The sequence below is a fragment of the Parasteatoda tepidariorum genome, chromosome 8 (assembly GCF_982258835.1).
Source record: "Parasteatoda tepidariorum strain Cologne lab strain chromosome 8, Ptep-v5.0, whole genome shotgun sequence".
Taxonomy (NCBI): domain Eukaryota; kingdom Metazoa; phylum Arthropoda; class Arachnida; order Araneae; family Theridiidae; genus Parasteatoda; species Parasteatoda tepidariorum.
In genome coordinates this window covers 5438234-5461706 of record NC_141762.1, presented here as the reverse complement: position 1 = coordinate 5461706, position 23473 = coordinate 5438234, and the positions used below count along the sequence as shown (strand labels likewise).

Below are 23473 nucleotides of genomic sequence, written 5' to 3'. Positions count from 1 at the left end.
TTTTTGATTTCGCGGAATAATTATGTTCTCGATTAAAATGTAATGAAATATGATGCCTTTTACCACATTTAGCACAAGAATATTTTGATTTGCAAGACATCACTTTATGTTTACCAAGACAATTAAAACACAATTCATTATCTTTAACAATTTGCAGTTTCTCATACACAGATAATTTCTTATAAGTAGAACACATATAAAGGGGGTGATTTTCATTACATAAAATGCACTTCGAACTCTTAACATCAGACAAAAAGGTTTTAGAAATATTTCTTTCATTATGACTTTTATTATAAGAGCACTTAGTTAAAGATTTTCCGCGAGAAGTCATAAATAAATCTATTTCCTTTCCTAGTTTAATTGGTTCAAACCAGGTGTCCGATTGTTTTACACTTATATAAGTAGCGGTTTCCCTGTCCAATGTTTGGAAGAGTTTATCAGAAATTATTAGCTGATTTAATGTTTTGAAATCTGTCACATTTCTTAATTTTAAGTAATAATCCCAACTAGTTGTTAAACGTGACGCAAACTGGACGTGCGTTTCGTTTAACTGGCGCGTGGTTGTTTTGAAATTGTCCAGACAAGATTGAGCCGTTGGCTGAAATTCTCTAAGTACTATTTCTTTCACTTTTTCATAATTATTAAGATCATCATCACTTATATATGTGATAATATTAGACGATCTTTCCCCAAGTAGATTAAGAAGAATCTCTGATTTATATTTATCTGGCACACACTTAACTATAAATGCTCGTTCTAACGATGTAAAGAAGAATCCCCAATTTTCGGGTTTACACGGCACTTTAATGGTCAATGTTCTAATGCTCTTAATCAAAGAATCTAGGGAATTATTAGATTCAATTAGCTCTATATTATTCTCTTTTGGCTCAGAACGAATGCGTGCAATTTCTAATTCAGTTTTTGTTCTCTCGAGCTCCTTTGGCTCAGCACGAATACGTGCAATTTCTAGTTCAGTTTTTGCTCTCTCGAGCTTTATATTCTCTAACTTTAATTGTTTTGATTCTTCAGACTTGCGCTCTTCTACTATTAAACTTACTAGATCACTAACAGTTTCAGAGTCAGTTTTATATTTTTTACAACTTTTAATTATATCAATTAAGTTTACCACAGTCATATCATCACTAATCTCTAGATCTAGTTCACTGGCAATAAGCCTTAAATCATCTTTTTTACAATTCTTAAGCATTGTAAATTAAAGTTTTTTATAAAAAAATCAAAACAATCCTACTTTGAATGGGAAGGCACGAATCCACAGTTTTCTCGTAACACTGTCCACAATGGTTATCTCTTAGAACTCAAAACGAAACTCTTTTCGTTAATTGTTTTAATTTTGCTGATTTTTTCTCCTGGTGAGCGGACCACTCATGTCGACGCTCAGGTAAATATGAACTCGCTCAATAAACAGAAAATAAGCGGACTGTAAATTCACAATATTTATTTATTATTATTTGGAAGAGAGCTTTTTTGTAGCTCGTTACAGCTCTCCTTCCACACACACTCTTTTTCTCAGTGTTACAAGTTACACTAGGTGGCGCTACAAATCCGTGCGGATACAACGCCTAAGTTTGAAAAAGCTCTCCATCCAATAATATTTTACTCGTAATGTTTACAATATAACGCGTTCTTACAATTTAAATTTTAACCAAGCAAACAACACATAAATGAGAAAGATTCTAAAAGCACTCTTTGATACGATCCAAAAGATAATGAATGGAGATAATATGAATAAATATAGCCAAATAAGAGATAACAGTGCCGGGATAGCCTGGTCGGTAAGGAGCTGTGCCTATGTACGAGAGTTCGAACCCCGCTGGCAGAAAACTCTACGTGTAGTAAATGATGACTGGTGCACGTTAAATCTGTCTAGTCACAAAGTCCTTCATGTTCCCATAACAATAACAAATCAATACCTCTGGGAGTACTAGATTGGAGATCGATCGTTCTCTGATTCAGGTCAAAATTACGATCGGTGGATGAATGAATGGATGCATGAATGGGTCCGCCCTATAAACGGGGGTGATGTATGGTGTGGCAAAAGTCGAATTCTTGGCCATAGATGGCGCTACTGGAAAACAAGATCAATCGCACCCCCTCTGCCTAAACAGGCATATGCCAACAACAACAACAACAAGAGATAACACGCTAAACACGGGAAACCTTACACTTTATTTATGTTGATATTTATTTTCTTAAATTTGTTTTCAGCTCACGATCTGTCAGAATTTATAAATGACAGAAAACTCTTATGAAGAGTAAAATTATGGTTAAATTAAAATACAAATTACTATAATAAAACTTCCAAGAATATTAAGCCTGTTCACACATCGCCTCGTAAGCATAACATGAGCGGTGGGATACACAGGAAGTTTTCTAAATGTCTTCCGGTTTTAGGGAGCTTGTTATTGTTTACATTCAGACAACCATCCATAGATAGTTTGTGAAATTGCAATACCACGAAACGAATGGTCAAAAAGTAATTAAATTTATTCCACACATTTCTGATACATACGCAATCGCTTTTTAATTCTAATCATTTGCATATCTTAGCACTTCACTTTGTTTCAAGTTTGGTTCAATTTGCATTGATTCCTTCATGGTGCTGCAATTTTCACAAACTGAGTAAAAATTTATTACATATTTCAATGATTTTATTTATTTTTTTACGAAATTTTTTTCTGCTTATTTTATTCTGCCTTATTATGTATGCCTGTGTTGCATACTGTTATATAATTAAGTATTTTTAGGGAGCATTTGGGAATGTTGCAAGATACATCCATCTCCTTTGATTTGAATAATCCCAGCAATGAGGAGTTTTTCAGAAATGTTTGGTCTAAAATTGCTGAACAAAATACTTCCATCTATGAGAAGGTAATTAATAAAAAATCTTGACTAACTCCCTTTGAGAAAAGAACAAAAAACATGGAGATTAGAAACAAATCTTAGAAATCCTTCAAACTTTTGAGTTTAAACGAAACCCAGAAGACAAGAGAACATTAGAATCATGAATTCACATCGTTTTTCGAATCAATTTTTCGGCTATTATACCCATAAATTTCTACATATTTTTTTTTTTTTAATACAGATATTTTCAAGACGAAACCATTACGACTCGTGAATCTCTAATCACGCGTATGAGTAATCACCTATCGATCTGCGATCACGCTCATTCAATTTCGCAGCGATTTCATTGTAGATCCAAGTGGTTTTCTGCAATGCAGATTTCTACATGGTTTTTTGTATTCCAGATTCATTTAATAGAATATTATTACGCAAGTGAATTTTGAATTGCGCCTTTAAATTATAATTTTTTTGACGCACGTGTTCGATTTGCTCCGATTTCGACGTAAATTCACGTGTTTTATTCATTTTGTAACTTTTTCGGCAATTATACCCATGGATTTCTAAATCATTTAAAAAATTCTCATATTTTTAAAACGAAACTCTGATGAATCTCGAGCTGCGCTTACGATTTCATCGTAATCCAAGTTGTTGTTTTCGATCGCAATTCCACTGTTACTGCCATGAATACTTTAACACGTTTTTTTTTTAAATTCCTGTTTTCTTTCCTTAATTACTAAATGCGGAATCAGAAATTTGAGGAATACGCGAAAGCACGAATACAGGAAAAAATAGAATTTTCTTAGATGATTGTTGAAAATACGAGAAAAAATTTGAGGAATACTCGAAAGCACGACGATAGGAAAAATAGAATTTTATTCCTCTATGATTGTTGAAAATACGAGGGAGAACGAAAAAAAATAGGGGTCATACTCATTGCTCAAGCCTATTTTTTTTATGATGGATATTAACAGATAAAGAAAAAATGCCAGATCGTAATTAAAGAGCTAAAAATATAGTCACCACTAAAAGTCACCAATGGCGAACAGTCAACAATGGCGAAACCTGATTATAAGAATGCTGTGAATATTTAGATTTTTTTAGAAAGTAATAAGAATGAGTTACAAGCATATATGGCAGTACTTTTACTTTCGTTACTTGTACCGTCGGTACAAGTAAAAAGTACGTACTTTTACTTGTACTTCGCTACTTTTTAAATTTAGTAGTTTTACTTGTACTTCCGTTACTTTTTTAGGGAAAAAGTACAAGTATTTGTAACGGAAATATCGAATGAAATCGTTACTTTTTTCTAAAACTCGGTACGCTTTCTTAAAAAAAAAAAGAAATTAAATTTAAAAATAAATGCTTATGTTTTTTTTATTTATAAAATTAATGTGCAATATATATGCATTCACAGCTAACTTCGTGTTTAAATACCTTCTGTTTCAATTTACTGCACATTCAGTTATTTTTTACTAGCTCAAAGATCACAAAGCTATCTGAAACCCCGTGTTTGCTTTGCTTATGTTTGTGCTTTTAAAATGCGTTTCTAAAGAGTAAAATAATTTTAAATCAATGGTAATTTAAATAAATAAAAATAATAAATTAAAATTAAAATCAATAGATAAAATTCTTTTTCGTGCAAATCCATAAAATGTTTGATATTAAAATTATATTTGATTTTAAAATTATATTATACGATTATATTATAAAATTATATTATAATATTCTTCCAAATTTAAAAATAAATTAATGTCCATAACTTTCAAATTTAAAAATAATTAAATAAATAGCAACAATTTTGCAAAAACATTAAAGAACATAAGAATATTATTCAATAAAAGTTTAGTTTACTTTGAATTTTCGATTTCCTAGAAATGTACTTTTAAATCGCTACTTTTTTTGTTTAGTACTTGTACTTTTACTTGTACTTTTTACTCGTTACTTTTTAAAATAAGAACTTTTTACTCGTTACTTTTTTTAAAAATACTTCTACTTTTACTCGTTACTTTTTAAAAGTAACGTTGCCATGTATGGTTACAAGTGTATAATTAATCCCTTGTGCAGAAAGTAAAAAAAATTAATGGAGATAAATTTAAACAAATATACTCATTAGATTACAAGGCAAAGTATGTTAATCTCTTAAGGCATACAACAAAAAGGTATCTTAAATTTACATTTATTCTTTTGGTTAACACTCATTATTTTTAAAAAACAAAATTTGTTACTAATATGCTGACTGTTGAAATTATAATTGTATTTGAAATTATGTTTGAAATTTTAATTTTAAGAGTAACCAGCATTGTTTACATTCAGTCAACTATTTGAATAAACTAAATATGCAAGATAATGAAAAAACAATTTGTAAAATATTAATTTGATTTTCACATACCCCTGAAGCCCATAGATTTTTCAGTGAACAGTACTGTTCTTTGACCGGTTTAATTTCTTTTTAAGGTGTTTCTATGCATACCCACAGATAGCGTGAGAACGTTTAGGCAGTTGAGAGAGTACCAAAGCAGACGACCTTTAGCAGCAACTGATCCGGCAAAGGCTATGGCTGAACTGAAGTCTATTCGAGGATATTTGGTGAAGTTTCCATTGTACTTTCTGAGAGACGAATATTTGCAACCAACAATTTCCACAAAAGAACGTTATTTACCAACAGCAGTTTGGACTTGATTCTTTCTTTAGAACACGTTATTAAAGTATTATTTTTAATGTTCGAGACGAATATTTGCAACCAACAATTTCCATAAAAGAACGTTATTTACCAACAGCAGTTTTAACTTGATTCTTTCTTCTCAGTTAGTTTTAACTTGATTCTAACACGTTATTAAAGTATTATTTTTAATGTTTTGAAAAAGTACAGTATATTATAAAAATTAGTTATCTTTAAAAGATGAGAAGAGTTTTGTTTGTTTGAGATGCTTAGTGCTTCTTCTAAAATATTTTTTCCCCTAATTTAATTTTCAACTCTAAAAATAAACCAGTGCACTCTGACTGCAACATGAGATTGCAGTCAGAGAAAGTCAAAAAGGAGCTCTAAAGATGGATATATTATATATTTTGAATATAATATACCAAATACAAATATTTTGAATACATTTTAATCTACTTATTTGTTTGATATTTTTTTTCGTGTCTCCTTATTTGGCCTTTTCTGCATTTGGCGCAGAGGTTTTGATGGTCTCTACTAAAGGTTTTCTTCAACGAAAAGTCAATGGAAAAAATTCCATGTCTCCCAAAAGTGGTCGTAAATAGAGGTGGTCTTTTTTGGAGGTTTCACTGTATTGTAAAATTATATACATTATGATTTTTTTTCACTTGAGGACCCATGAAAAATTGAAAAGGCATTGAAAAAAACTCTTTTAAATTCAAATTTTTTTTCTAGGTGAAATAAAGACTGTATAAACTAAAAAAATTTTTGAAAATGCCCCTTTCGTTATAATTTTATTTCTAGGAGAAAAAAAGATGTAAAATACAGTTTTGAATAGTTTAAAATATTAATAAAAAAGGAACAGCATATGTTTTGATTTCTCTTTCAAAACTTCTATTTTTCAATTTCTTTCTTGTGACTAGTCATCACTTCACAAACATTTATATGTCATATAATATGTCGGCTATTTTAATCTACATATGTAAAATGTTATATTGTTCATTTACAAATTATCGAACAATGACCACCTTTTTATCTATACTATTATATCCCTTGTCAAAAATTTTAAAAAAAGTATACGAATTCGGAGTTTAAATGTTGCATTTGAGGCAGTTTGAATACCTGAAACCAAATTTCCTTATAGCTCCTTTTCTGATAAGTATTTATGTTTTCAGCACCACCTTCTTCATGAGTGTTTCATCAGATAATAGAGTTGGATACTGAATCGAATCACTAAACTGATTCAAATCACAAACTTGCAACTGATTCGAATAACTTAGATTATTCGTTTTGCCCAATTCTATTAGATATCATTAGAATTTCTGTTTTCTCCTGGCTTAAATATTAATGTGTTTCCTCCAACATGTAAACTTTCTTTTACGCTACTTTTGGTAAAACGATATATTAGGGAACAATTTGTTTGTATCATTGTCAGTTGCAAAATCAAAAGAAATTTTGAAAAAATAAAATCAAAGAGATTTTAAAATTCTAATTTCACTCGAACTGATGGCGATAACAATAACCATCATTTGCAAGATCGCCGATGAGCCCTAGTGACTATTTCTTCGCCATATTTTAGCCAACTCTTTCCTATGTAACAGAAAAATAGTCTTATATGTAACAGAAAAATAGTCCTCTATATATGAGTTAAAGTATTTAGACCAATGTTGCAGAAATTCCCTCTGCTTTAGTTCCAAATTGTAGATTTGAAACTAAAGCCGAAGAAACCGGAAAAAAAAACATTATAAATAATTTTACCAAGAATAATTTAATAATATTACTGATCTATGATTTAGTGTAAAAACTCTCTTTAATTCAATTTCTGTTAACTAGATATCATGATGTTTGATACAAAATATAATATATTTTTACTCATAACTTTTGAAAACATAGATGTAAGTTATAAAACTACAGTATACAAATAATAGAATTTTAAATAAAATAAATAATGGATATAAAACAAAACTATGTTCTGACAAAAGTAATTTAGGATTATTGATTTTTCTTCTATGTTTCCTGATTTATTCTTCATTTTATGCAATTGACAAATTTGCCTTTCGGAATTCGTGAGGGAAATGAACTCGAATAAAAGCAACAATGATTTTATTTATTCAGTGATAAGTTCGTGATAATTATATACGGGACCCGACTTAGCCTAATTGGGGCCCCCTCTGCTTTTCTACTTCAGTAATGAAGAACCGAACTTAATGGAGGTATTTAAATTTTTCACGTCATTATAGATAACAGGAAAGCTCACTAGAATCTGAAAATAGTTATCAAGTCCCTCCATTGGTCAGACGAAATATCATTCTGTCCATTTTATTGATATTCTGACAATTCTATGCCCATCATGCCGAATGCAGTTTTCTGATTGTTAACCTTGTCATCTAGCTGCGAGATATTAATATCCTTGTTGACATTAGGGCAGAATTCAGCTACATTTACACAATTATGATGGCTCAATTAAGCCAATCAGAAACCTTTTTTTTTGTAAACATATCGCATTTTGCGATAGGTAAAAATACAGGCTTTGATTGGCCAAATTTGTCTATCGTAATTGCAAAATATTTGCTGAATTCCGCCCTAGAAAGCCATGGATTTACGAATTATAAATTGTGTTCATATGATAGAATAATGAAGAAGTTAACATAAAACTGACGGATTTTACACTGTATTGATATTTTGTTTAAAAAAAAGTTCATTAAAGAAGGAAATTTAAAATAAACTTTCTATTCGATTTGTGGCATTGATTCCCCTCTGATGTGGAAGCCGGGGCAACTGCACCGTATACCCCTGCCTTCATCAGGCTCTGATTATATTAAAATTTTAATAATATTACTTGAAAATATTAATGCAGTTATGATATTGTTTTTTAAAAATACTAAGCGTTATAATTAGATTTTATCGGAACTTTAAAATGATAAATTTTAAAAAAAAAGTTCGATTAAAAAAAAAAATCTTAATTTTAGTTTAGTAGTAAGATTTTGAGCCGTGATGCGTTCACCTTCTAATGAGGTAAATCGAGTTCGGATCCCAGCAATGAATGCTCGACACGAATTCCGCATCCGGTTTGCACCGACCATAGTCCTGACGTAAAATTTATTCAGTGATCATGGGTTATAGTCCCCTTGCCGTCAGGATAACCATGGAAGATTTTCGTGGTTTTCTCTCCGTGTAACGCAAATGCGGGTTAGTTCCATCAAAAGTCCTCCACAAAAGCAAATTTCTTCCAATGCTTAATCCAGGAGTTCCCTTGTTTTCTGAATTGTGATCAAAATTACAAGGTTACAGAGTTGAACATTAATAGTCGCAAATCCAAAAAATTCGTAAAAAGAAGCTAGATAATCATTGTTGATACTAACCGCACAAAAAATCCAAAAACTTTTTTTAAAAAAATGAACTTTTAATGAAGCACCTCAGTGTGATGCATTATAACAACTACATTTTTGCATTATTTTTCTAAACAACATGTGTTTCGCTTTGTCACAAATCAATCAAAGCTATGATATATTCACATTAGGCAACAATACTATAGCAAATGTATTCAGGGGGCTCGTGTAACTTATACAAACTGATGAAAGTTTATGCAATATTAACAACTATACAAATATATCAAGTTTAGACTGATCAAATTCCTAACTAGTACAATGACAAAGTCCAGCGCAGACATTGCTAAAATTAAAATTGGTGAGATGAATAGTTTATATGCACAAAGTGATTCGATGAAGACATCTATTCACAAATGTTCTATCTATACATTGTACTAGACTCTCTTAATTCAACAATGAGATCATTAAGTGCAAAAGCATCATACAGTTGGCATCAGGCCAAAAACACAAATCTACCACTTTGACAATTGGCAGATTCATAGTGTCAGTGATATACAAATAATTAACCCTTTGGTACCCAATTTTTACTTATTTTAGTCAACAAGCATGAAATTATTGTTTACTTCATGGAGGAAAAAGGAAATTTTTACACACCAGGAATGTTTTATCTAAGCAGTTACAGTATGAGACCATCAATATTCCAGATTTCGGCAAAATAATTAGGGGGTGGGTATTCCTAGTAATGAGCTGGCTGACAAAGCAGTACAGGCTGGGTCCAGTGTGATTTTCTGGGGCCCTGAATCAGCTTTGGGAATTTCTCTCAAATCCTATTGCATCTATTTTCAAGCTCTATGGCAAAATTGCCTATAAGCAATGGTGCAACTTGGATGGTCAAATTTTGACAGTCCTAGTGTGCGTCCAAAAGAGCTTCTTAAGCTAAACAGGAACAGTTTGAGGAAGATTAATGGTCTTCTCACTGGATACTGCACCCTCAGGAGACACTTATACACTATGGGAATTGAAGTGATTATTTTTTTGTCGAGGTTGTCATTTTGAGGAGAAGACTTCAAAACATATACTTTGTGATTGTGAGGTCTATTCTGCTCAAAGATTTTAGCACTTAGGGCAACACTGCATTAAGGCTTAGAATTTACAAGATATTTCCTGATCTTTGTTTCAGCTATAAAGCTTTTTCGTTAATCATGATTTAGCGTATAGGTACAATGGACCTGTGGTCGACATGCCCAGCTCTTTGGAGCTGTCCAATATCTAAGTCTAAGCATATTATAATATGCAATGAAAAACGAGGTAAGTTTATACAGAAAGACTTAATTTAAAACGAGCTCACATTGAACGTGAGTGCCTTTAGCAAGGGAAATCTATGGTTTGGAATAAGTTGTAAATGCGTTTAAGAGTAAATTTTTATATTGGCTTGGGTTTAATGAAGAAAATTATTTCGAAAACATAAAATAGAGTAATAAAAAAAATTAAAAAACAAAAACAACAAGTGAATATTGTGAGTGTGATTACAAAATTAATGAAACAACAATTTCGTAAAGCTAAACAATTCTTAATAAAAATTATTTGGAAGTGATTCAAGCAAGTTCTTCTTATATATTTTAAAAATTTTCGTATTAATTTAGAATTTGAATTTAGCAAGCACCTGGATTTAACGAGCATTTTTTTCCTTCAATTTCCGAGCTCCTCAATAAACACAGGTACATAATAAACCAGAATAAACATGAAATTTATCACTAAATCACTAATTTTTCTTAATTGCAAGATTTAACTTTTATTATAACAGACAATTTTAACAGTTAAAAAAGTTTCTTTCTTAGTTTAAAAATTATCATAATAGCAACTTTTATAACTAGGTAGGTATTATTTAGTATTATTAAATTTTAGGGTCTTATACTCTACCAGTGCATAATCGTAAAAACTTTACATAAGAGTTCCATAATGACTATTTCAAAGCAATTTTGGGTACTAAAAGGTTTTAAGGTGATATTTTACAAGATTTAAAGATCATTTTATAGCTTTCGGAACATTTTAAAACACATTTACGCAATATACAACGCCATGTTCACAACTTCTCTCTTTAAAACACTCATTTTCATAGTTTAATATAAATCTTTTCACAAATCAACACACACTTACATTAACTTCAGCAATACACAAACAATCACATTTGTATTGCTGAAGTATCTCTGCTGTAATATTTCACAAACAACCAACTTAATACTACTACATTATTAATATACTTGATATTCGAATAGTACAAACCACTAGGAGCATAGTTCACTTTAAGAACCTAATTTTGTTAAAAGCATGATTATATAAGAGTATGAATAAAAAATTTTACACAAAGGAGGTAAGTACAAATTTTGTTCCTCTATTAACAACACATATTTTTTAATATGCTTTTTCACACAAGTCACATTTATTCATTAAAGGGTGTACAATATAGTGTATACAACAAACATAAAAGCTTTCTGGATTATTAAAGAACATAAAAAGACCAAAAAGCAAGATGGGCAAGTTAAATCTTGGTATATGAAGTTTTTCCTTGAAATGATGATTTAGGTAATATAATATTACCAATTGATTTTAGCATTGATCTGGCAGTAGATTTTGTGTTTTTGAAAAAATAAAACATTAAATCTTAAAATTTTTAAGACGCTGGCCATAAATGATGTTAGACTTGGAGGAGAGAAGTAACAAGGAGTCATATTTTGGTTAAAATAAAAATCAACAAATTCATCAAAACAAGTACACTTATAATAATTATTATGTTTACAAATATCAATAAAAAAATACAGTCAAAGTTTAAAAATAAAATTTGAAATATGATCTATAGCATAATGATTGGTTCCTAAATGTTTATGTAATACATAGCTGCCAACCTTAGGAATCAAAAATTAGGAACACTATATATGCACCAATTATGAGAGTAATTATTATATGCACCAATTATGAGAGTAAGACAAAAATGTAACTATTAAATAATTAATATTATTTAAATACCTTATGTAAATTAGTAAAAAAATTTTTAAACACTATCTTTCCTCGGAAATTTATATTATTAATATTTTACAATTCGGAATACTGGTATAATAGTTTAAAAAAACAACCATTGCTTATTAATATATACTTATTTTTCTCCAAATTATAAAACACAAGTAAATATTAAACAACATCATAAACAAATATTTCTGATGCAAATGTTTAAATACTACAACACATTTTTTAAAAAATAATAATAGTTGTTTAAGATTCAATTTAGTGAAATGATCAGCAACAGCTATTGGAATAGTATTTTCCAATAAAAAGCTACTAAAAATTACTTCTGCACAATAATCACAGGAAGCGCGATTGCGGCAATCAGAACAAGGGATTGGTTTAAAAGCAAAATTACTGAAATTTTACGAAAATTCGGATTTTTTATAAAAATATCAGATTTGATTTAAAAATTAGGAACAAATCCGAAAAATTCTGGACAGTTGGCAGCCATGGTAATATAACAGATGTAATATAATATGCCACTAAATGTTTATGTAATATAATAGACGTAATATGAGAATAGGGGATAGAGGTTACAGTTAAGAGTGATACTTTGTGGCATCTTTTATGAGACAGCTTTTAAAAAGTAAAACAATTTAAAAAGTTTCACATTCTAATTTAAATTTATGTTCTATAAATAGAAAATTTTAAAATAAAACATACTTGAGACAATTTTTTTTCAATTTGAACCAATGAGGTGGAATTATAGGATATCTTAACTTAAGAGAGATAGTTTCCCATAAACCACTTTCTTTTGACTATTTATAAATTAATACCCAATAAATGTTTATACCAATAAAACTAAAATAAAAATTTATCACATATTAATATCGTTTTTAATATATTTAAATCATTCCTAATAATCATTTGTGTCAATTTTTTTTCTTACTAAAAAATTAATGAATATTCTACCAGAAATTTCGTCAATTTCGTAATTTTAATTAAATTTCTGTCGGGCTATACCACGTAAAGCCAAGCGCAGACTGGGCCAAGGGGAGGGGGGTAAAACTTGCCGTTAGACTTCTTGGTTACTATTTATGTCTAATCTTGAAGAAACTGTGCCATTCACTTTTAATTATACTTGTAATGTTTTCATTACAACACGTTTTTCAATTTAACTTTCAACGAAACAATTAGCAGTTGGAAAACTCCGCAAGCTTGCTATAATGCTACCCAAATAAAGGACAGTACACAAAACATGGCAAACCTTGCACTTTATTTATGCTGTGAAATTAACTTTGTTAAATTTGTTTTAAGCTTGAGACATTTTTGAATTTAAAAATTACAGAAAAATTTTACAAATGGTAAAATAAAGTGCAAATTTAAACCCAAATCACAACTCGTAACAAACTTCGCGGAATATTAAACCTGTTCACACATTGCCTCGTAAGCACAACATAAGCGGAGGGATGCATCGGAAGTTTTCTAAATTTCTCCTGGTTTTAGGTAGCTTACATTATAACATTTAGTCAACCATACATTGAATGAAAATAAATAATAACTACACATCAATATGCAATAGTTAAATAAAAACATTAGAAAACTTTTTATCGATACTAGAGAAATATCAACAATATGAATTTATAGTTAAAATACTCAATAGAAAATGTAACACCAAAGAAGTACAATCAAACCTTGACCCGCATACATATCTTGTCTAAATAGCCCTGAGACAAATGATATTCATATAATGTTAATAATGCACTGTTACATCAATTTTGAAACTAGAACTCTTTCTTTGCTCAGATATTTTAGTAACATTTAATGGTTTTGAGAAGAAAACTTTTGATGTTAAGTTAAGATAAGAAAATAAGATTACAGTTTTGGAAAAATGTCTCTAATAATATTTTTAATGTTTATGCATTAGTTGAAAATCCTGGTTGCAGAAGCTGAAGAAGTGATACCAATGAAATGGATTCTTAGCGAGTACAAACATTTGTGCCTTGAACTATCTGTATTCACTTTCACTAGCAAAAAAAAATTTTAAAAAATGAACAATATTTTGCAAATGTTAAAAATTTATTGTTTGTGCTGAAAAAAAGGTGTTCAAATAAATAAATAGGCTTATTCCCATTAAATATATAATTCTGTAAATTTTTTAATGCCGTGATGGCTCAGGGGATAGAACGTTCACCTTCCAATGTGGTGAACCCGGTGATGGCTAGTCGATACAAATTCCGCATTCGGCTTGCACCGAAAACAGTTCTGACGTAAAAAAAACCTAAGTGGTAGACGAATCATGTGTCAGAGTTCTCTTGTTGTGAGACTAACCGTGTTTTACACTCCACATACGCAAATGCGGGCTAGTTCTATCAAAAAGTTCACCACAAAGGCAAATTTCTCACAATACTTGATCTATGAGTTCCCTTACCATCTGGATTGGGTTCAAAATTACTAGACTACGGAGTCGAACATCAGTAGTCGTAAAACCAAAATTTGGGTCGGTTGTTCGACAATGGTTATAAAATAAATAAAAAAATTTAGGCTATTTTCTCTTTTAAGTTTACCAGCATTTGTTCGTATCCCACAACTCTAACATTAGTTAACAAATGGACGCATGAAAAACAATGGGTTAAAGTTCTTTGTAATAATTTTCATTTGGTAAAAGTATTTCTTTTTTTCAAATTTTGAACAAATTAGCTTAAAAAAGTTTATGTTAAAAATAAGGCAAATTAAGAAGGACAGCAAAATCTGACCTTTTAATTCATTTTGAAGGTTCTACGCTTGGAAAAACAGTGAACATGTGACTTGTTGTTAAAGCACAGATGAAAGAAATATCTTCTATTAAAAAAGTTATTCCAAATCAGTTGGGGGGGGGGGTTTATTACTTTGATCACGATGGAAGATGTTTGTGTCGGAATAAACAAAATGTTATAAACAAAGATAATAAAAGATGTACAGCTGTTTCAATCCTGTAATTAAACATTATCATCAGTGTAAGATATTAAAATAAAATTGGCTTGGCTAAGCGGTAAGAAGGATGCATGTTTACTTATAATATCTAAGTGCATGTCCCACAGCCTTAATTAGTTATATTTGTATAACTCACTAGATTTCAAAAAATAAAAATATCTAATGAATGAAGAAGAATGAAAATGTATGAAGAATTATCATCAGTGTTTTCACTACAGCGCGAGAACGCGAGAATCTCGCATATTTTTTTCTTTTCTCGCATTAAAAAATGATTACCGCGAGAAATTCGCTCATTCTAAAAATTAATTTCAAAATTCGCGAATTTCTCGCATTTTGGAAAAAGCTTCGAATTACGTCATTTAGAATAAAATCCGTTTCACATTTCTTCCTGGATCTTCATTATTTTCAACACTTGCCCCGTTATCTAGCTTCACTATTTACTATTATTGTTCAGAACCTTTTCGAACAACAGAGCACAACCCCTCCGAACCACGGAACCCCTTTCAGAACACATTTTTCTGCAACCACGTGTTTAGTGTAGGTATGGTTTTTTCATGTAAGACGTTCAAATTTTTTTATGCACTAATGTAAGATGGACAAATGCCTAGTAAAGAAAAATTTTCTATGATGATGGAGCAAAAATATTCAATGCTTTAATAAATACTAGGCGTTAAAAATGTATTATAATAAAAGAAATTTTTTTTTCAAGTCTATTTGTATTTTTTCAGTTTTTAGAAATCTCACTTAACTTTCTGAAATCTCACCCTGTTTTTGAGAAAGGGTGAGAAATTCTCACCCATTTTTTTTCTATGATGAAAACACTGATCATATATTCTCGAATTAATTTTTTCAATTTATTTTTTATATCATTAATCATTACGTGCAAAATAATACCTTTAGAAGAAATGTTTTAAGAAAAAAAAGTTTTTTACCCACTATTGTATTTTTATTCATTCATTGTAAAAAATCAAAAAACAGAGTAATAAGGCAGTCAACCTTTTAAATACATTAAATTTAAAAAGTTTTAAATACTTTTAAATCTTTCATCAAAAAGACCGTGATGTTATGTGAACCAATTCCAAAATATCTACATACACTTTAATCAGTATCTTAAAACAGAAAAAAAAAGCTTTAGAGAATGATTCAAAACTTTCAATTCTATACAACACATTTGTATCTGTCGATCACCAAAATATCTGTTGAAAGTGTTACTATGTCAGTTAGTGTTGAGACTCTCATTAAAGGGTATCAAACTTTTCCATGGAATCAATATAATACAACAGAAATGGGATTTATATCACTTAGTCATTAAGAAAAATATTAAGTGACAAAAACTAAACTTCATACAATGGTCCAGAGACTTTTGACTGTGAGTTTTAATATATTCTGTTATGAAAGATTTTTTAACAGTACCTGTACCAAAAACCTTTTGTGGAGTAGCATTCAAGAAACTAACTAAAAGGGACCCACTCGAGGAATATAACTCAATGCCACCTCTGGTCAAATCACAATGCAATTTTTTTTTTTAAATGTTCAAGTTAATAAATCATTTGGTACCTTGGCATGAACAGGTTCCCTTTGTCTTGCTAAAACTGCAGCACTCATATGCTTTTAATATAATAAGTAAAATTAGTAAGTGAAATACAAACCAAGGGAATTATTAATTCTGCTCAAAAAATTTTTTTGTTTTAAAAAAAAAACCTACCAGATACATCCACAAATGAGCAATTTTTGGTAGCTCATCTTCAAAATTATAGACCTAGCGTTTTGAAGTCATTTAAAGCTGCAACGGGTATGGCACATATCAAGCAACAATCACAAAATGACTATTTATGCACTTTCCTTTGCGCATCTCTGCAATTTAATATCAAAACTAATTAATAATGCTGTTATTTTCAAAGCTTTAATCTATAACCATTAATAAAAAGCAAGCCAGTGGTGGGCTTTTCTCTGATTATTCACATAGTCACCACCAAAGATATTCAGAAGAGTTGTTTCTCTCAGTTTGAAGAACCTCCACGCAGCAACTGCATATACAATAGAGCAGAATGGACAACTAAATGGAGCAATAAAATTGAATTTACATATCAAAATAAATTAATGTTGTTATTTTCAAAGTTCTAGTCTGTAACCGTTAATAAACGGCAAGCCGGTGGGGACTTTCCTCTGATAATTCACATAGTCTTCGCCGAAGAAATTCAAAAGAGTTATTTCTTCTTCGACCACTCTTTGTTTGAAAAACCTCCACGATGCAGCTGCGTACACAATTGAGCAAAATGGATTTTGTAATGTCACCTGTGTACCTATGGACCACAAAAACCACCCGCAATACGAAGGGTGTCGACACCATCCATATATACCGTGCACTACCAGCACGTGACCTTCCTCTCTATGACTTTGAATAATATGGTTAAAGTTTGTTCTGGCAGTAAACATGGCTCCTTTACGAATCATTTCTCCACCGATGCACATAATCAAACCCAGGACTACAATTAAAGAGAATACCTTTGAATTTGGGAAAAAGTACCATTCCAGAAAGAATTCGAGCCAGCTGAAAACAGCTGCCATGACGTATTCTTTACTGTGGTTTAAAAGGAATGAATCTAAACTAAGTGATTTAGGATTGATGATTGCAGTGGTAAGATACTCCGAAAAATGGAAAAAGCTTAAGTGTGACACGTAAAAACCAAAAGTATTCCAAGAAGGCTGAGCTAAACAGGCGATTAAAATTCCTAATCCGAAAAAGAAACCAAGTAAACCAGATCGCCAAGCAATTTTATAAGCATAGCCTCTGTTTTTGTAAACTGTAAGTATATGTAGCTGAATTCCTAAAGCATAAACGAGTGACATAATAATCCAGTAGTCTTCTACTACTAGTTTTAATGTTCGTGATAAATATCCTAGACATGGAACTAGTAACACAGTTAGATTAACACAAAAACAATATAAACTTATTCGACCGTTGGTACTAATAGCCATGTTGATTGTTGATTTTTTTGTTAGATAATTATTTCACTTCATTTTACATTGTTGCTGTAAAGAAATAACTTTTAACTCTGCTTGTAACCTTTTTTATATTTTTAGTGTAGTAAAGGATTTTGCAGTAACGCTTGTAACCTTTTGAGTAAGGAACTGTTTTAGCGGCCGTAATTCTTCACAATCGCTCAAGTACGCCCTCAAGCGAATAGATATTTCCAGGCTTTTATTTATTAAGTTCTTATTTAGTTCTATCAGAATCATTAGCAGAATAGGACGCCATTTTAGCAGCTAATAAAAAGCAAAATTTCCTTAAGGAAGATGCTGAAAAACTAGAAAAAACGACCTAGAACATTGATAAATATTTCTGGAACAGAACGCGCCCAACATTTGAAGAGTTTTTCAATAGTTTTTACCTTTCTATTATCAACAATCGGAAGTTATGTTAACATAACTTCCGATTTCGTGATTGCATGCTGTAAGAACTGTAATAAAAAGCAAAATTTCCTTAAGGAAGATGCTGAAAAACTAGAAAAAACGACCTAGAACATTGATAAATATTTCTGGAACAGAACGCGCCCAACATTTGAAGAGTTTTTCAATAGTTTTTACCTTTCTATTATCAACAATCGGAAGTTATGTTAACATAACTTCCGATTTCGTGATTGCATGCTGTAAGAACTGTAATAGTTATAGAATATTCTTCTTTACATGTCCCGCAGTGGACTGATCGTTAAGACACGGTTCCCAGCAGATCACCGAAGTCAAGCATCACTGGCTACGGTCAGTGTGCGGGTGGGTGACCACTTGGATCGGTCTGCGTAGGGACCGAGGGTGTGCGGTATTGGTCCTCGTTAAATTGTTCTATCGTAAAGTGCTGGACTTCGCGTGCAGGTCGTCGGGCTACCGAAGCGGGGGTGCCATCCCCTCTGCAGAGGATCAAAATTGTGATGGCATGTCTTCGGATCATCCTCCGGGATGTTTCCCAGACCGTCGCCAATAGCCCATTGTGCAGCTCTAGTGCGACGTAAATTAACAACAACAACAACATCTTCTTAACAGAATAGTATATATTTCTGTATTTTTATAATTCGAAAAACAACAGTAAAGAAAGAATCAAGAGCAACTTCAACCAAGCACCAAATTTAAGACGAGGACCGGGAGCCATAGTATGAAAATTTTTTAAAAAAGAATCAATGATTAAGATTCCATATTAGAATATTACTAATAAATTTTGAACCCATTACAATTCCTTTTTGTAAATAAAATACGTTCTTTGTTAATACGTTTTGTACATCATTTTTTGTATTTTTGTGAAGTTCAATTAAATATTGCATTTTATTACTATTATTTTATAATACTATTTTTTGTAATATATTGTTGGACATTAATTAATCATTAGTGAACTTTTTTGTTGAGTTGAATTAAGTTCCGAGCTGTTTGCTGAGCAGGCTTTCCGGTTGGGGTTGGAGTACATGGATTGCAATGGAACTGACCCCTAGGTTTCTGCAGCAGGTTTGACTCTCGTTCTGGGCGTTCCTGCAAGTTCGTTGATTCAGAATTTCTGTGTATTAAAATATCGAATAAATTCAATAATATAAATGAATAAATTAATATCAAATCGGATACGACAGATATTTCGGACATTAACTAAAGCGATTAGGTGATTGCAGACATTCACCGGTGAAAGGCGACATTTTCTTGATTTCGGTCATTCACGTTAACATTACTACTACTGAAGAAGAAGAAAGGGAAATTGTCAGACGTGGAAATAGAAGCACCTGTGTCGCAGATGCTTGCTATACCTCAGGGTTCCCCAGAAGCCATGAATGAACCTGTTTCTCCAACTTTAATTGGATCCAGAAAGTAATAGATAAACCACATTCTCCAAAACCAGCAGATCCAAAATCACCTCCACGTTCTCCAATTTCTCCACCAGTGAAACCCAAATCTCGTTCCATGGTGTTGGTTGCTCCTTATTCAATTAATTCTTAAGGATCATTACGGTATTCAATATTGTTGTGGGGGAAGATAGTAAAAAAAAACCTTAACATGAAGATTAAACCAAATGCCTCAAATGATTCATCAAGGCTTTATTCAATGGTTTCATCAACAATCAAAAGCCCGAAGCTCATGTGTTTCCACCAAAATGGCTTCATTTCCTTGGGATTATGCATTTCATAAGAACAAAGGGAAAAAAAAGGTCTTAACAATCATTATTGGTCAACAAACAAACTGGATTTAATTAACTTAATGCACCGATATTCAGCATAAGAATCTTTGATTAAAAGATAATTTGATGGTAATTGTGTTAGTTATCTAAAGTTTTCATAAATTTGTTTTTATCAGCTTTTAAATTTACTGCGGATCGTAACGCTACCAGAGAAATATATCTTTCAAAAGTAATACACTCAAATAAATAAAATGAAATAGTATGATATTTATTTCAGTATATAATATGGAATACAACAACAGTTTAGTCAAATATACGGTAATATACAATCCACCAACAATAATAAACAAATTTGACTTTTACATTAGTAATTGAAATAAAATAGTTTTATTAGCATTTATATAATAAATTCAGATTTTTCTTATTTTATAAATGAAATGCTAAATTTGGTCTCTAATAATAAAGAAATAGCTGACTCATATTAAAAGTATAACAAAATGATTTAATTAAACTCTCAAGTTCAATTAAATCTTTGAACTTGAAAGTTTAAGGAAATACTAATCATAATTCACTGTAAGTCTTATATGATAAATAAACCTAATAAAATATGATATGTAAATGTGCGTATGAGTATTTAATTTAATATTTACGATTTTTTTTCTTTTTTTTACTCTAGGGAAATAATTAAAAAAATTTAAACTGTAAATTTTGAATTATTATTGAAATCATTTCCATTTTTTACCACCCACTTCCCCCAGGGAATTTTTTTTAACAATATTGCAACTACTGAAATATAGTAATGTGACAGGGTAAATAAGTATCCCTTTCTTTTTAGAATATGCTCCCAAGTTGATGTAACTTTTATTGCATGTAACCAAGAACTTTTCATTTGCTAACTAAAAAGTTCTTGCTCATTTATTTTATATTTATAAATTTTCGTAATGTTTTCATCCGTCAATAATTTTTTTTATCGATAGCTGCAAAATTCTACAGCATGATCGAACCAGAATTTACCTGTTGCTAATGAGTAAGTATGACAAATTTTACACAGTAATAAATTATTTGCAAAGAAGAAAAATTTTATTCTAATTATATTTTGAAAACTTATACTTAAATGAATGACTGGTCAAGAAAGAATAAATATCAATTTCAAGGCAATGTGGCTTTTGATTATAGGACCTCATGTCTCAACAGAGACATTTTTAATCTGAGCCGATAAATAGGAAACAATCCCAATGAGATGAGTTTAATAAAATTCTTTGATTTAAACTCTATGGTTGCTAAGCAATGAAATGAAATAAGGAAAAATTTCGCTATAACATTGAAAATAGGGAGAGGAGCATTCTTGTCCCAATCATATTCATAATCCACAGGGGGGGGGATTTCTATCAAGATTTTATTCACCGCTACTTGCCTTTAAAACAATTTTGAAATTCTCAATTCAAAAATTTTCTTTTTAATTTTTTTATCACAATCGAAGTTAATAAATAAAAATTGAACTTAACAAATAAGTTTTCAAGTTTGACAATCTTTTATGAACTAACAGTCTTTTTTTTTTCTTCTTAATTTGAAGACTACTGATTGAAATGTTCAGGAAAGCATATAATATTTAAAAATAATAAATTAAACATGTTTTTGAAGAATTTAAAAAAAAAAACATATACATTACGTCAATTATTATTTTTTAATAGCACCAAATCTAGCATTTCATAATATATTACTAAAAGAGTTCTACTATTAACAATTTTATTAAACTTTGTGAGATATAAGAAAGAAATAATGTACATAAAAATGATAGTTAAATACTTTGAAAACAAAATACATGAGATTCAACAAATATAATATTTGATTATCTTGTTTAAAAATAAAAATGTATAACATGTTTTAAAATGAATATGCATGCATATTTAATGTATAGTTACATTAGTATAATTGTGAATATGATGAATTCTCTCAGAATGATTCTAATATATCCTAAAATGAACTAAACAATCCTCCGGAGAAAAAACAGCACCAAATCAAATAGTATATAACAGGAAGAAACTTCACATTATTAATAAAAAGAAATGAATAAATTTTGAGCAATAAATACAAAATTTAATTATTAAACACACAATAAACATTGATTGCTAACATTGTGCTATGATTAGAAAATAGCATAACAGATTTCATAGTATAAAAAGACCTATTGTCAAATATGTATATATATCACAGTCATTTTCTACTGCAAAAAATGCCCTTTGTAATCTCAATACGAATAACTGAAGTTTTAAAATATTGAATGATTTTGTTTTAAATCTAAATGAGTAAAAGGGAGTTAAAACAACAAACACTCATAATACATAATGAAAGAACAAATTGAGTCAAGTTTCCAAGAAAGGAAATATAAAACTGGACAATGGTATGTTAAGGCGAACAAATTTTTTTTTTTACAGAAATGAAAGGATTATAAATGGCAACAGAAAAGACTAGGTTTAAAAGTATCAATAGACTAGAAAAGCTTTAGTAAGGTTACACTGAAGAGCAGAAAAAATGAACATGTTAAGTGAAATTTTTGTGAAAAAAACCATGCAAACATGCCAGGATCTGTAGACTGAACATAATTTTCATTAATTTCCATCCAAAAATAAGGTGATTTGAGAATAATAACAGTGTGTAGTAATGCATACTGGAACTTTAAACCAACACAGTGTCTGTTTTGAAAAATTGAAAAACAAAAGATATAAATAAACATTTTACTATGTCCTTTTAGGAAACCAAAAAATTTATTCTCACCAAATTTCAAATTTAGTAGCACATTTCAACAACAGGTGGCACTGCTAAGAAAGAAAAACTATGAAACAATGTTTTCAAAACAGCCACTATTTGGATCCGTCTGCGTCTAAAAACAAAATTAACAAATGCCACAGTAATCATTACTCTTTAAAATATCAAACAAGCAGCAGAAAAAAATGTTTTTTTTTCTCAGCCAGCAGCCTCATCTTCCCTCAAACTTTACAATTAATTTTGAAATTTAGCGAGAATAAATTCAAAAATTCTATGCAGAACACAGCAAATTTATACTTTTTCCTCACCTTCAACTTTTCAAAAATTAATTTTACAGATCATCAATCATTTTGAGATACCCAGCACAATGCTCAAGCGCTTCATAATTTTCTATTGTATCACTACAACACGTTATTTACTCAAATCTCTTCTAAATTTTATTGTAAATCGACTCATTGTTAAGAACATGCCATGCTGGAAGAATAATTACTACAGAAAAAGAACAAAAGTTCAGTACGTAAATACACCACATCTGTAAGTACTTTCATGCAAAATTGAAGTACAGCCAAGATAATTTTGTTAGAAGCTGCCTAGTAATATTTGAGCAGAAGTACAAAAATACTGATTAATTAAAAGCATTTAAAAGTCACATCAAGTTTGCAAAATTAGTTTTTGTCACTGTATTTTTTATATAAAATGAAGACAGAGTTCAGACATATTAAAATATTTTAATTTAAA

General features: G+C 30.3%; 2 protein-coding genes across 2 annotated transcripts in view; one reads left to right on the top strand and one right to left on the bottom strand.

Annotated features, from left to right (window-relative positions):
- LOC107442036 (phospholipase D1) overlaps positions 1-5763 on the top strand; it is a 106640-nt gene extending 100877 nt beyond the window's left edge. The window contains exons 21-22 of the mRNA XM_087149751.1: positions 2766-2889; positions 5317-5763. Of these exons, the coding sequence (XP_087005877.1) occupies positions 2766-2889; positions 5317-5541 (349 nt within the window). The 3' untranslated portion in view covers positions 5542-5763. The remainder of the gene's footprint in view (positions 1-2765; positions 2890-5316) is intronic.
- A 3137-nt stretch (positions 5764-8900) lies between these two features.
- Positions 8901-17871, bottom strand: Icmt (isoprenylcysteine carboxylmethyltransferase ste14). The gene has a single exon (XM_016055493.4). It carries the CDS (start codon positions 17797-17799, stop codon positions 16933-16935), a length of 867 nt encoding a protein of 288 aa, XP_015910979.1. The 5' UTR covers positions 17800-17871; the 3' UTR covers positions 8901-16932.
- Positions 17872-23473: the final 5602 nt, after the last annotated feature.

Coding starts and splice junctions, on each gene's coding strand:
- Icmt (XM_016055493.4), bottom strand. CDS start 17,799: ATGGCTATTAGTACCAACGGTCGAATAAGTTTATATTGTTTTTGTGTT.